The following is a 14,178-nucleotide window of genomic DNA, read 5'->3' as shown; positions in this document are numbered from 1 at the left end:
TGTATCTTGGGATACTTATCAGATGGATTATTATAAAAGAAATAAATAACTACATAATTGACAATGTCTTCCTACATAAAGAAAACATTAATAAAAATAAAAAATTATCAACAACAACTTGGATAAATCTCAAAGGCATTATGTTGAGTGAAAGAAGCTAGGCTGAAAGGTTACACAATATATAACTGCATTTATATGACATCTCAAAAAGGCAAAACTATAGTGACGGAGAAGAGATCAGTGGTTACCAGGGGTTAGACCTGGGGAAAGGTGTGACCATAAAGGATAAAATATGAGAATTTTGGGGGTATGGAAATTTGCTATATTCTTACTGTGGTGGTGACTTTAGGATTCTATACAGATGTTAAAATCCATAGAACTGTATACCAAAAGAAAAAAGTCTATTTTACTGTATAACTTATAAAGTAGAAAAAAATATAATAAAGAAAAAAACATTAAAATTTTGTCTCAATGAAGGGCAGCAGGATTAAACAATTGTGTAGCATAATATAATATGTATTAAAATACCATTTGTTGAGTATTTATGATGTTCCAGGTATTGTGTGAAGAATTTTACAGGCATTATTGTATTTAATCATTATGATATCCTAATGAGAGAATTGCTATTATTATTTCCACTTAACAGATGGGTATACTGAGGCTTGGAGAACTTAACTACACAAGAAGTCTATCAGTAGGTGGCCATGATAGGAAGGGATTAAAGGACAAGTAGAAAGTAATTTTTGTAAACTACAGAGAACATGACAATGCTATTGTCATAGCAGGTAGAGAGATCATTATTCCTTTTATTGAAGAGGATAAAATTATTAAGCCTAGAGCCAATTGTGGTTGGAGTGCCAGTAAGCAAATTGGTGACTGGGGACCAACGATTCCTAAGCAGAATGGTTGTTCATCCCTAGAAATGTAAAGAAAGTTTGTGAATGACTGGTCTAAGATAAAATTAAGCATAAAACATAACCCTTACATCTGCTATCTATGCAGTCCTTTAAGAGGCCTTATTGTTGCAGCATATACGGTAAAACTCTTCTTGAAGTTCCTGCTCCTGCCACAGCCGTTCCAGTTTTTGACTTCACAAAGTTTCTACTCTGTACTAGATGGAGTGGAAATATAGCCTTTAATTCCACTTCCAGGCTATGGCCCATTTTGCCTGGCAATATTTTTCAGTACCCTTAACTTCAGTGTTCCTCTGATTTTCAGTCTCCTTGTGTTCTGAGTTGAGGAACCACTGCTTCTAGAAGTGACTTTTCTAATATAGCAGTAATCACAACAAATAGACACAGTGTACTGAAGTGCACAATAAATGAGATGATAGTAATTATGATCAATAATATATAATTATTTCTCATTAGAAATCTGAAGAATCACTTCTATACAAAGTTGGATTACTAATTACTAGAACAAATCATTAATTTAGGATCAGTTGAATAATTTTAACAATGTGGAATATCATAGCTTTGATGATGATCATAATAATTTCCTTTTATTAAGAAATCCACTATGAGCCATTCATCAAACTTATGACATTACAAACTCTATGCATAATTTCATTTAATCCTCACAAACATCACAGCGAGATGGATATTGTTAATGAAGAAATTAAAATTTAAAAGAGTAAATTAAAATTTTCAAGGTCACATAGCTGTCTTACTCCAAAGCTAACGATTTTAATCAGTATTTCACCCTGCTTTGACTTGAATTCCTGACTCCTGAAGTATTCTCTTCACCTTCACCTTCACGCCTTTCTCCCTTTGCCTAGCACCATCCTATCATCCCTTAAGTCCCATCTCAGGCATCTCCTCTCCCAAGAAGAATTTCACTGATCTCTCTCTTCACTGTTCTTCCCACTCCCTCTAGGCTGGGTTAGGTGCCCTTTTGCTGTGTTCTCATAGCATATCTCTATAAAAGCACCTCACATGTTGTATAGAAACCACTAGTTTATTGCCTCACTTCTGCTACTAGACCATAACAAATTCAAAAGAAGGCAGTATTCACTTTCATTTTAGAACATCAAACAAATTGCACAGTGCATAGTAGTATCTTAATATATATCGTTTTAATTGAATTAAGCTGAATATTGGTGAGCACCTCATAGAAACACATTTTTTAAAAAGCCTCTGAGAAACAAATTAGATGTCAAAGTCCATGGATGATGCACTTTGTCATGGAAAAACCTCATGCCTTCACATGAACCTATTTACTCTCATTTTACAAATTTGGGTTTCAAATTTCTCAGTCTATAGAAAACAAAAGACTGGATACTAGCAGATGATACAATAGAAATTATAAGAGGTCCTGGTAGTCCAAAACTGAAGGAGAAAAACTTTTAAAAACAAAAAAGAAAAAACCCCACAAGCTGCTACTAATAGTTAATATAGTACCCCACACTTCAATAATCCTTGAAGTGCAACACTACATAGCAGCTAATGTAAATAATAGTGAACCTGCAGACTCAAACAAGGTCTAAATTACAAACAATATTTTAAGAAGGAAAAGAATATATGTAAACTGTTTCCATGCATAATTAGTAATTTTGAAATGTTTTAATAATCTAGTTATAACAGTATAAAACTGTGGTCACTTTTACTAGTTATGCATAGTAACAGTACCCTGGCTAAAGAGGTATCTATCTAGTATATACATATATATACTAATTAATTAAAAATGACTATGATTCTATACTATTAAACCTTTAGAAGAGCAAGTATAAAAAACATTAAATGTACCTATGATGCCAAGAAAACATTCTAGTGTGAGCACATAAGTAACATAAAGTAGGATTATCCAACTTAGAGTTAAAATAAAATTAAGGTTTAGGCAAGATTTGTAATTATGGTAATTCTGGATGCAAATATTGCCATTAACAATTATTGCAAGTAAAAAGAACACTGTTGACATACAGGATATGTCTGCTACATATGTTAGACAAGATAAAACTTTATTAAATATTATTTTTATGTAATTTTCTATATCTTAAAATTTAATACTATTATGCCAACATGCATAACTGCTTATCTTTCCAAGACTATAATCTTTCCAATTTCAGAATGTAAGATCCTAAAGTACAGAGACTTGGTTATGTATTTGGTTATGTATTTAATTCTTTCACGTGCAATACCAATAGGTACATAGCTTCTGCTTAATAATGCTGAATAATTGCTACTTGTAATGTGCATGGCTAAAAAGTCCTACATTGTTAAAATTAATGTATATAATACTCATCTAAATATTCATAGAAATTTATAATAAACAGTTGCTATTTGAAATATTCATAATAAAAATATCATAGAGATGCCTATTCAACAATAAGAAAGCTGTTAATATCAATGAAGAGGATTCAGTCAGTTAATATACATATAATTATGTAAAACTTTAAACAATACATAAACATTAAAGGTTATCCGACCTTCTTGGCTCTGATTCTTACATATTTTCCCCTATCTCCAAAAGTAAAAGTGCATACCTATTTCTACAGGTCTTGTATTCTACTTTAAGAATTGGTTTACAAGATTCAGATTTTCTTCCTTCTCTTTGACTTTTTCCTAAAAAAAGAAAAAGAATTTTATTAAGTATGATTTAAATTCCCCTCATCCATGAGAATTTAAAAAGTTTGACTAAAGAAATATAAAGAAAAAAAGAAAGAATATAACAATGTGTTTTTCTTAATAGGATAAACACATGTCTATGCATCCTAACATTTTTGTAAAATTTGTAAACAATTTGTTGAGTCCTAACAATTGACTGCTATCTAATCAATAAAGTTATTTGTAAACTTATCATATTCGTATGCTTTACATTCTCTGTCTATAAACCTAGTCTCATAAAGTTATTTTAATTATTTAAGTTTCAAGGTAAAATAAACAACTTTAGAATTGAAGACAAACACATACACACGTACATACTTATCTGCATAATGAAATGTACTGTTATGAAAATCCATACTAGGCTCAAAATTTTATCTATAATACGAGCAAACCCCTTTCGTATGCAGAAAGATCTGCCATTTAAAGCTTATGATAGACTATCAAAATCACTGCATTTTTGTCAAATTCATTTAAAGTCCATTACACAATGAACACAGATGGTACATTTCATGACTTTTAAAAATTTTAATGATGTACTCTATTTAAATAAAACAAAAATAAGTTTCCTGTAGAGGAAAGGTTATGTTGTTTAGACTCCATAAGATTTGGAATAAAGGATCAAAAAGAGTAGGAAATGGAAGGAAAGCTACATCTGCATATAACACACATCTTTCTAGTTATGCTTTTCCTTATAATTCCATCTCATTTTGATAAAATTTAAATGTTTTTTGAGATGATATGTTTGCTTTTTATTTTAATAAGCACCTTATTTATTCTTGTGTTGCCACAATTGTTTATAGACACAGGTACCTATTATGAGGAGGGACATTTACATGTATGTAAGTTTACATTTTCAGGACAGCTTCAGAATGGTACAGCTAAATCCAAATAGGATGTCAAGATAGTTTTATTAAATTTGTTTAAAGGGCAGGGTAACAGCATACAACATACCTTACCTGCTCCATTGCATGCTTTCTGAAATTGCCTTGTCTTTCTTTTACTCTATTTCAACTAATAAGATATTGGTCATAATCATTCAAAATATGAAGAAAGATTAAAAAGTATCTGTATTATGTATAAAAAAGAACTGCTGACAGTATATGTAGACCATGATGCCTTACAAAGAGACAACTTTGGCTCAGGGACTCACTCTAAACCATGGCCGTAGGGGTGAGGAACAACTGGTTGGTGATTACTGGTTTTGCTCATAAGTGGGAATAGAGAGAACTGAAGGAAGTGACACAGCCAGGAAAGAGACCCATTATTCTCAGTTAATGTCTTTTTCATTCAGTGCTTCTCTAATAATTGCCAAGCCATTAAATAATCAAAACAGTGTATTTCCACTTGTTTATATATATGGAACCAATTACTATTTTTCGATCAATACTCATCAGTATCATGCACTGATTTCAGTAGAAAAGAATAATTATCTAATTAATGTTTTACTTCAATTTCCAACTCCAATAATTAATTTTAGGGTTAAGGTTTCTGCTTTGTTGTCTGTAGTAATTTAACATGCTTAGCTGTCATGTTGTATAAAACATCATTATCAACAACTGTGTTTATCGCTTCTGCTTATGTTCGGAGTACTGTACTAAGTGCCAAGGCACAAAGAAATAACTGACCACCAAGACGCTTAACTACTAGATTAAACAAAATAAATATAAAAATGACAACATGAGGTACCATAACCAAAAGAGTGATAGACATGAAATGCTGTAGGGATTAAGAATAAAACTGTGGTTTCCTTTTATAATAGAAGACTTTCCCTCCTAGAAGCTAGATTGAGCATTAAAGGCCAGGATTTGGGTAATAGAGCACATTCCTTTTTTGACAGAAAGTGCCTAGTATGTTGAGGGAATAATGGGTAGGCAATTTGGGTAGATTAAATAATTCATGTAGGAGAATAGTTAAAATAATGTTGATGAGGCACAAAGGAGCCATACAATGGCAATCTGTAAAATTAATATGCAATATAGATGATGAAGAGTAATTGGAAGCTTTCAAGTTGGAAACTGATGTGTCTAAACCAATGTTTCACAAATATTAATAGGGTTTCATTTAATACAGCAATTTCGAGGATGTAAGATACTGATGCTGGAAAAACTAGGAAATTATTGCAACAGTGCAGGAAAAACAGAAAAAAGAATGAAGGAAAACAAACATTCTCAAAGAAATGTTTGATACAATTAACTGCACCAATATATGCATTAAGCGAGTAACATAAGAGGAGACAAGAGAAAAGAAGAGAAAAACATTCAAAGAAATAATGGTTGAAAACTTTCTAAATTTGATGAAAAACGTTATTTACACACGTAAGAACCTGAGTGGACTCCATATAGGATAAAAGCAAAGAAATCTACTCCCAAACACATTACAAAAAAAATGCTGAAGGCCCAAAAGAAAAACTTGAAAGCACCAAGAGAAAAATGACTCATCACATATGAGAGCCCTAATAAGATTAACAGCTGACTTTCTTATCAGAAACAATGGAGCCAAAAGGCAGTGGAATCATATGTTTAAAGTACTGGAAGAAGAAAAACCTGTCAACCAAGAATCTTATGTTCATCAAAATTATCTTTCAAAAATAAAGGTGAAATATATAGATATTTCCAGATAACAAAAACTGAGAGAATCTGTTGCTAGCAGAACTCTCTTACAAAAAAAACTAACGAAGTTCTTCAGGCTGAAAGACAGTAATTTGAATCCACACAAAATACAAAGAGGATCAGTAAAGGTAATTATGTGGATAATTATAAAAGATAGTATAATTGAGTATTTCTTCTCCAATCTTCTCAACTGATTTAAGAAGCAATTGTAAAAAATATGTATAGAATTTTAATGTGGGATATATAGTATATTTAACAATAACCACACAAAGAAGGTGGATGGGATAATACTCCAAGATAATGGCAAAGAAAGGATAGCAGGTGTTGCCATAATCATATCAGACAAGTGGACTTCAAGACAAAAAAGGCAACAAGAGACAAACGGGGGCAGTAGATAATGATAAAAGGGACACTCTACCAAGAGGACATAATACTTATACATATACATACACCCAACACAGGAGCACCCAAGTACATAAAGCTTAATCATTGCTGAGAGGGAGATTTATGCCAATAAGCAGCTATCTTAAAAAAATGTGTATCAAATCAATAACCCAACCTTGCAACTTATGACACAGAATAAATGGGCAAAATGAACCAGAAGCAAGCAGAAAGAAGGCAATAATGAAGATCAGAGCAAAAATTAATGAAGTAGAGAAGAGAAAACTAATAGAGAAAATCAAATTGAAAATTGGTTCCTTGAAAAGATCAAGCAAATTGACAAAAGTTTAGCTAAACTAACCAAAAATAAGTCTCAAATTACTAAAATCAAGATTGAAAGAAGGGACATCATTACCTACCTAATAGAATTAAAAGGATTATAATTGAGTACTATGAATGATAATACATCAACACAATAATAGTAGGGGACCTCAACACCCCACTTTCATCAATGGATAGATCATTCAGACAAAAAGTCAACAGTAAAATAGTGGAATTAAAGGAAAAACTAGACCAGATGGACTTTATAGAGATATATATAACACTCCATCCAAAAACAGAAGAATACACATTCTTCTCAAGTGCACAGGGAACATTCTCAAGGATAGAACAAGTGCTGGCAAAGAGGCAAGCCTCAATAAATTTAAGAAGATAGAAATAATATCTAGCATCTTCTCCAACAATAATTCTATGAAACTAGAAATCAATTACAAGAAAAAAGCTAGGAAAGGGACAAAGATGTGGAGACTAAACAACATGCTACTGAACAATCAATGGATCATTGAAGAAATTAAAGGAGAAATCAAAAAATAACTGGAGAAAAATGAAAATGAAAACACATTATACCAACTCATAATGGGATGCAGCAAATGTGGTGCTAAGAGGGAAATTTATAGCAATAGGCCCATGTTAACAGAAAATAAAAGGCTCAAAGAAGCAATCTTAAACTAAAGCTAACAGAATTACAAAAAGAACAAATGAAGCCCAAATTCAGCAAAAGAAGGGAAATAATAACAATTAGAGCAGAAATGAATGAAATTGAAACAAAAAAGACAGCAGAAAGGATCAATGAAACAAAGAGCTAGTTCTTTGAGAAGATAAACAAAATTGACATATCCTTAGCCAGACTCACTGAGAAAAGAAGAGAGAAGGCTCAAATAAATACAATTAGAAATTAAAGAGAAGAAATTACCACGGATACACAGAAATACAAAAAATTATAAGATAATGCTATGAAAAACTATATGCCAACAAATTGGACAATCTAGGAGAAATGGATAAATTGTTAGACTCACACAACGTCCCAAAACTGAACCAAGAAGAAATAGAAAATCTGAATAGAACAATCACAAGTAAAGAGATTGAAATAGTAATCAGAAACCCTCCAAAAAACTTAAAGTCCAGGAACAGATGGCTTCTCTGGAGAAGTCTACCGAACATTCAAAGAAGATTTAATACCAATCCGTCTGAAACTATTCCAAAAAAATGAAGAAGACAGAACACTTCCTAACACACTTTATGAAGCCAGCATCACCATGATCCCAAAGCTAGACAAGAACAACACAGAGAAGGAAAATTACAGGCCAATATTGCTGATGAACATAGATGCAAAAATCCTCAACAAAATATTGGCAAACCAAATGCAGCAATACATTAAAAGGATCATACACCATTATCAAATGGGATTTATACCAGTGACACAGGGATGGTTCGACATTGGCAAATCAAGCAATGTGATAGATGACATGAATAAAATGAGGAATAAAAAGCACATGATCATCTCAATAGATGCAGAGAAAGCATTTGACAAGATCCAACATTGATTTATGGTAAAAAAAAAAAAAAAAAAGAACTCTCAATAAAATGCACATGAAGGAAAGCACCTCAACATAATAAAGTCCATATATGACAAACCCACAGCCAACTTCATAATCAATGGGGAAACACTGAAAGCTATCCCTCTTGAGAAAAGGAACAAGGCAAGGGTGTCCACTCTCGCCATTCTTATTCAACACACTACTGGAGGTTCCAGTCACAGCAATTAGGTAAGAAAAAGAAATAAAGGGTATCCAAATTGACAATGAAGAAGTGAAACTCTTGCTGTTTGCAGAAGACACAGTTTTATATAGAGAAACCCTAAAGAATCCATTGGAAAACTATTAGGAATAATCAACACCTACAGCAAAATTGCAGGGTAAAAATCAACTTTAAAAAATCAGTAGAATTTCTACACTCTAATAAGAAACTAACAGAAAGAGAACTCGAGAATACAATCCCATTTACAATTGCAACAAAAAGAATAGAATATCTAGGAATAAATTTAACCAGGGAGGTGAAAGACCTATACAATGAAAACTGTAAGACATCAGTGAAAGAAATCTATGATGACATAAAGAAATGGAAATATATTCCATGCACATGGATTGGAAGAATAAACATAGGTAAAATGTCCTTCCCACCTAAAGCAACCTACAGATTCAATGCAATCCCAATCAAAATCCCAGTGACATTCTTCACAGAAATAGAACAAATAATCCTACCAATCATATAGGGCAACAAAAGATCGTGAATAGCTAAAGCAATTCTAAGAAAAATGAACAAAGCTGGAGGCATCACACTCTAACTTCAAAATATACTACAAAGCTATGGTAATCAAAACAGCATGGTACTGGTACAGAAACAGACACACAGATCAATGGAACAGAATTGAAAACCAAGAAACACAACCACACATCTACAGACAGCTAATCTTTGAAAAAGGAGCTAAGAACATACAATGGAGAAAGGAAAGCCTTTTCAATACATGATATTTGGAAAATTGAACAGCCACATGCAAAAGAATGAAAGTAGACCATTATCTTTTGCCTTACACAAAAATTAACTCAAAATGGATTCAAGACTTGAAGGTAAGACGTCAAAACATAAAATTCCTAGAAGAAAATATAGGCAGTACACTCTTGACATCAGTCTTAGAAGGATCTTTTTGAATACCATGCTTACTTGGGCAAGGGAAACAAAAGAAAACATAAGCAAATTGGAATTCATCATACTAAACAGCTTCTGCAAGGCAGAGGAAACCAGGAACAAAATGAAAAGACAACCCACCACAAGGAAGAAAATATTTGCAAATCATATATCTCCCGAGGGGTTAATCTCCAAAATAGCTAAAGAACTCATACAACTCAACAACAAAAAAAACAAACAACCTGATCAAAAAACAGGCAGAGAATATGAAAAGACATTTTTCCAAAGAAGATATACAGATGGCCAATAGGCACATGAAAAGATGTTCAACATCACTAATCATCAGGGAAATGCAAATCAAAACTACACTTAGATACTACCTTACACACATTAGAATGGCTATAATAACCAAGACAAAAAATAACAAATGTTAGATGTGGAGAAAAGGGAACCCTCATACACTCCTGGTGAGAATGCAGCCACTATGGAAAACAGTATGGAGACTTCTCAAAAATTTAAAATAGAAATACCCAGTAGTGGGATAGCTGGGTTATATGGTATTTAATCAAAGAACTTGAAATCAAGAATATAAAGAGACTTATGCACCCCTATGTTCATTGAAGCATTATTCACAATAGCCAAGATGTGGAAGCAACCCAAGTGCCCATTAACTGATGATTATAAAGAAGATATGATATACATATACAATGGAATACTATTCTGCCATAAAAAAGACAAAATCCACCCATTAACAACAACATGGATGGACCTTGAGGGTAGTATGGATGGATGGATTTAAAAACAAGACCCAACAGTACGTCGCCTCCAGGAGACCCATCTCAGCTTTAAATACCAACATAGGTTCAGAGTAAAGGGATGGAAAATGGTATTCCAAGCAAATGGTAAGGAAAAGAAAGTGGGTGTAGCCATAGTTGTACCAGAGAAAATAGAATTCAAGCCAAAAAGTTTAAGAAGAGACAAAAATGGACATTACATAATGAGAAAAGGGACATTCCACCAAGAAGACATAACACTTATTAATATATACACACTTAAAAGAGGAGCACCAAAGTAGATAAGGCAACTTTTAATAGAATTAAGTGGAGAAATTGACAGCAACACAACAGTAAAGGACTTTAACAACCCACTTACATCAATGGATAGTTCATTCAGACAGAAAGTGAAAAAGGAAACATTGGCCTTAAATGAAACACTACACACGAGAGTGACTTAATAAATATATACAGAACATTCCAACCAAAAGCAGCGGAATATCCATTGTTCTCAAGTGTACATGGAACATTCACAAAGATAGACCATATGTTTGGAAACAAAAGAAACCTCAATAAGTTAAGAAGACTGAAATCATATCAAGCATCTTTTTCAACCACAATGCTACAAAATTAGAAATCAACTAAAAGAAGAAAGCTGGAAAAGTCACAAACATGTGGAGCCTAAACACCATGCTACTGAACAAGCACTGGATCAATGAAGAAATCAAAGAAGATATCAAAAATACCTGGAGAGAAATTCAAATAAAAACACAACATACCAAAACTTATGGGATGTAGCAAAAACAGTACTAAGAAGGGAGTTTATACCAAAAGAAGGCTATCTCAAGAAACAAGAAAAGTCTCAAATAAATAATCTAACAACATACCTAAAAGGACCAGAAAAGAAGAACAAATGAAGCCCAAAGTTAGGTGAAGGAAGGAAATAATAAAAATCAGAGTGGAAATAAATGAAAGAGACACTAACAAACAAACATAGAAAGGATCAAAGTAACTAAGAGCCACTTCTTCAAAAAGATAAACAAAATTGACAAGCCCACAGCTGGAACAATGAAAAAAAGAGAGGAAGCTCAAATAAATAAAATCAGAAATTAAAGAGGAGAAATCACAATGGATACCACAGAAATATGAAGGATTATAAGAGAATACTATGAAAAGCTATACACCAACAAACTGGACAACCTAGAAGAAATGGACAAATTCTTAGAATCACACAATCTCCAAAAACTGAGTCAAGAAGAAACAGAGAATCTGAATAGACCAATCAGGAGACTGAAAGAGTAATCAAAAACCTCCTAAAAAATAAAAAGTCCAGCACCACACAGCTGCTCTGGTGAATTCTAACAAACATTCAAAGATTTATTACCTATTCCTCTCAAACGCTCGAAAAAATTGAAGAGGATGCAATGCTTCCTTACTCATTCTATGAGGCCAATATCACCTTGATGCCAAAACCAGACAAGGACAACACAAAAAGGAAAATTACAGGCCAACGTCATTGATGAACATAGATGCAAAAATCCTCAATAAAATATTAGCCAACTGAATACAACAATACATTGAAAGGATAATACACTACAATTAGGTGGGATTTATTCCAGAGATGGCTCAGTATCCACACAACAATCAATGTGATATACCACATTAACAAAATGAAGAATAAAAATCACATGATCATCTCAATAGATGCAGAGAAAGCATTTGACAAGATTCAACATCCACTTATGATAAAACTCTCAATCAAATGGGTATAGTAGGAAAGTACCTCACATAATAAAGGCCATATGTGACGGACCCACAGCCAACATCATACGCAATGGTGAAAAACTGAAAGCTATTCCTCTGAGAACAGGAACAAGATAAGGGTGCCCACTCTCGCCACTCCTATTCCACACAGTAGTGGAAGTCCTAGCTAGAGCAATTAGGCAATGAAAAGAAATAAAAGGCATCCAGATTGGAAAGGAAGAAGTAAAACAGTCACTACTTGTGGATGACGTAAGTCTATACATAGAAAACCTTAAAGAATCCACCAAAAAGCTACTAGAATTAATAAATACAGTAAAGTTGCAGGGTACAAAATCAATATAAAAAATCAGTCACATTTAGATACACTAACAACAAACTAGCAGAAATAGAATTCAAGAATACAATCCCATTTACAATCACAACAAAAAGATTAAAATACCTACCAAAAAATTTAACCAAGGAGGTGAAAGACCTATATGCTGAAAACTATAAGACATTATTGAAAGAAATTAAAGACGTAAAGAAACGGAGAGATATTCCTGCTCATGGATTGAAGGAATAAAGACAGTTAAAATGTCCATATTACCTGAAGCAATCTACAAATGCAATCCCAATCCGAATCCAAATGACATTTTTCACAGAAATAGAACAAAAAATCTTAAAATTTATGTGGAACAACAAAGGACCCCAAATAGCCAAAGCAATTCTGGGAAAAAAGAACAAAGTTTGTGGTAGCGCACTCTGTGATTTCAAAATATACTATAAAGCTATAGTAATCAAAACAGCATGGTACTGGCACAAAAACAGACACACAGATCAATGGAACAGTATTGAGGGCCCAGAAATAAACCCACACATCTATGAACAGCTAATTTTTGACAAAGCAGCCAAGAATGTACAATGGAGAAAGGAAAGTCTCTTTAATAAATAGTTTACGGAAACTGGGACAGCAACTTGCAAAAGAATGAAAGTAGACCATTATCTTATACCATACACAAAAATTAACTCAAAATGGATTAAAGACTTGAATGTAAGACCTTAAGCCATAAAACTCCTAGAAGAAAACATAGACAGTATGTAAAAGGGTCTTAGAAGAACCTACTTGAATACCATGTCTACTCAGGCAAGGGAAGCAAAAGAAAAAATAAACAGGATTACAACAAACTAAAAAGCTTCCGCACAGCAAAGGAGACCATGAAGAAAAAGAAAATACAACCCACTAACTGAGAGAAAATATTTTCAAATCATATATCTGATAAGGGGTTAATAACCAAATTATATAAAGAAGTCATATAACTGAAGAAAACATGAACAACCCTATCAAAAAACGGGCAGAGGATCTGACCAGATATTATGCCAAGAAGATATGCAGATGGGAAACAGGCACATGAAAAGATGTTCAATAGCACTAATTATTAGGGAAATGCAAATCAAAACTACAATGAGATATTATCTCCCATTTGTCAGAATGACTATTAGTAAAAAGAGAAGAAACAACAACTGCTGGAGAGGATGTGGAGAAAAAGGAACCCTCATACACTGCTGGTGGGAATGTAAATTAGTACAGCCACTATGGAAAACAGTATGGAGATTTCTTAAAAGATTAAAAATATACCATATGATCCAGCTATTCCACTTCTGGGTATTTATCCAAAGAAAATGAAAACACTAATTTGGAAAGATATATGCACCCCTATGTTCATTGCAGCATTATTTACAATAGTCAAGACTTGGAAGCAACATAAGTGCCCATCAATGAATGAATGGATAAAGAAGATGCGGTGTGTATATATACAATGGAATACTACTCAGCCATAGAAAAGATAAAATTGTCCCAATTTTAACAACATGGATGGACCTTGAGGGAATTATGCTAAGTGAAATAACTCAGACAGAGAAAGACAATTACCATATGACTTCACTCATATGTGGAGATAAACAAACACACAGATGCGAAGAACAGATTGGTAGTTACCAAAGGGGAAGGGGATGTGGGGAGGGCAAATGTAGTAAAGGTGCACATGT

At 33.1% G+C, this 14,178-nt stretch overlaps 1 protein-coding gene across 1 annotated transcript in view; it reads right to left on the bottom strand.

Moving 5' to 3' along the window:
• The window catches only part of STXBP5L (syntaxin binding protein 5L), a 352,935-nt gene that overhangs the window by 164,694 nt on the left and 174,063 nt on the right, over positions 1-14,178 (bottom strand). Inside the window, exon 9 of the mRNA XM_046659436.1 lies at positions 3,482-3,560. Within this exon, the coding sequence (XP_046515392.1) occupies positions 3,482-3,560 (79 nt within the window). The remainder of the gene's footprint in view (positions 1-3,481; positions 3,561-14,178) is intronic.

The sequence above is a fragment of the Equus quagga genome, chromosome 4 (assembly GCF_021613505.1).
Source record: "Equus quagga isolate Etosha38 chromosome 4, UCLA_HA_Equagga_1.0, whole genome shotgun sequence".
NCBI lineage: Eukaryota > Metazoa > Chordata > Mammalia > Perissodactyla > Equidae > Equus > Equus quagga.
This window is presented reverse-complemented; position numbering and strand designations above follow the sequence as displayed.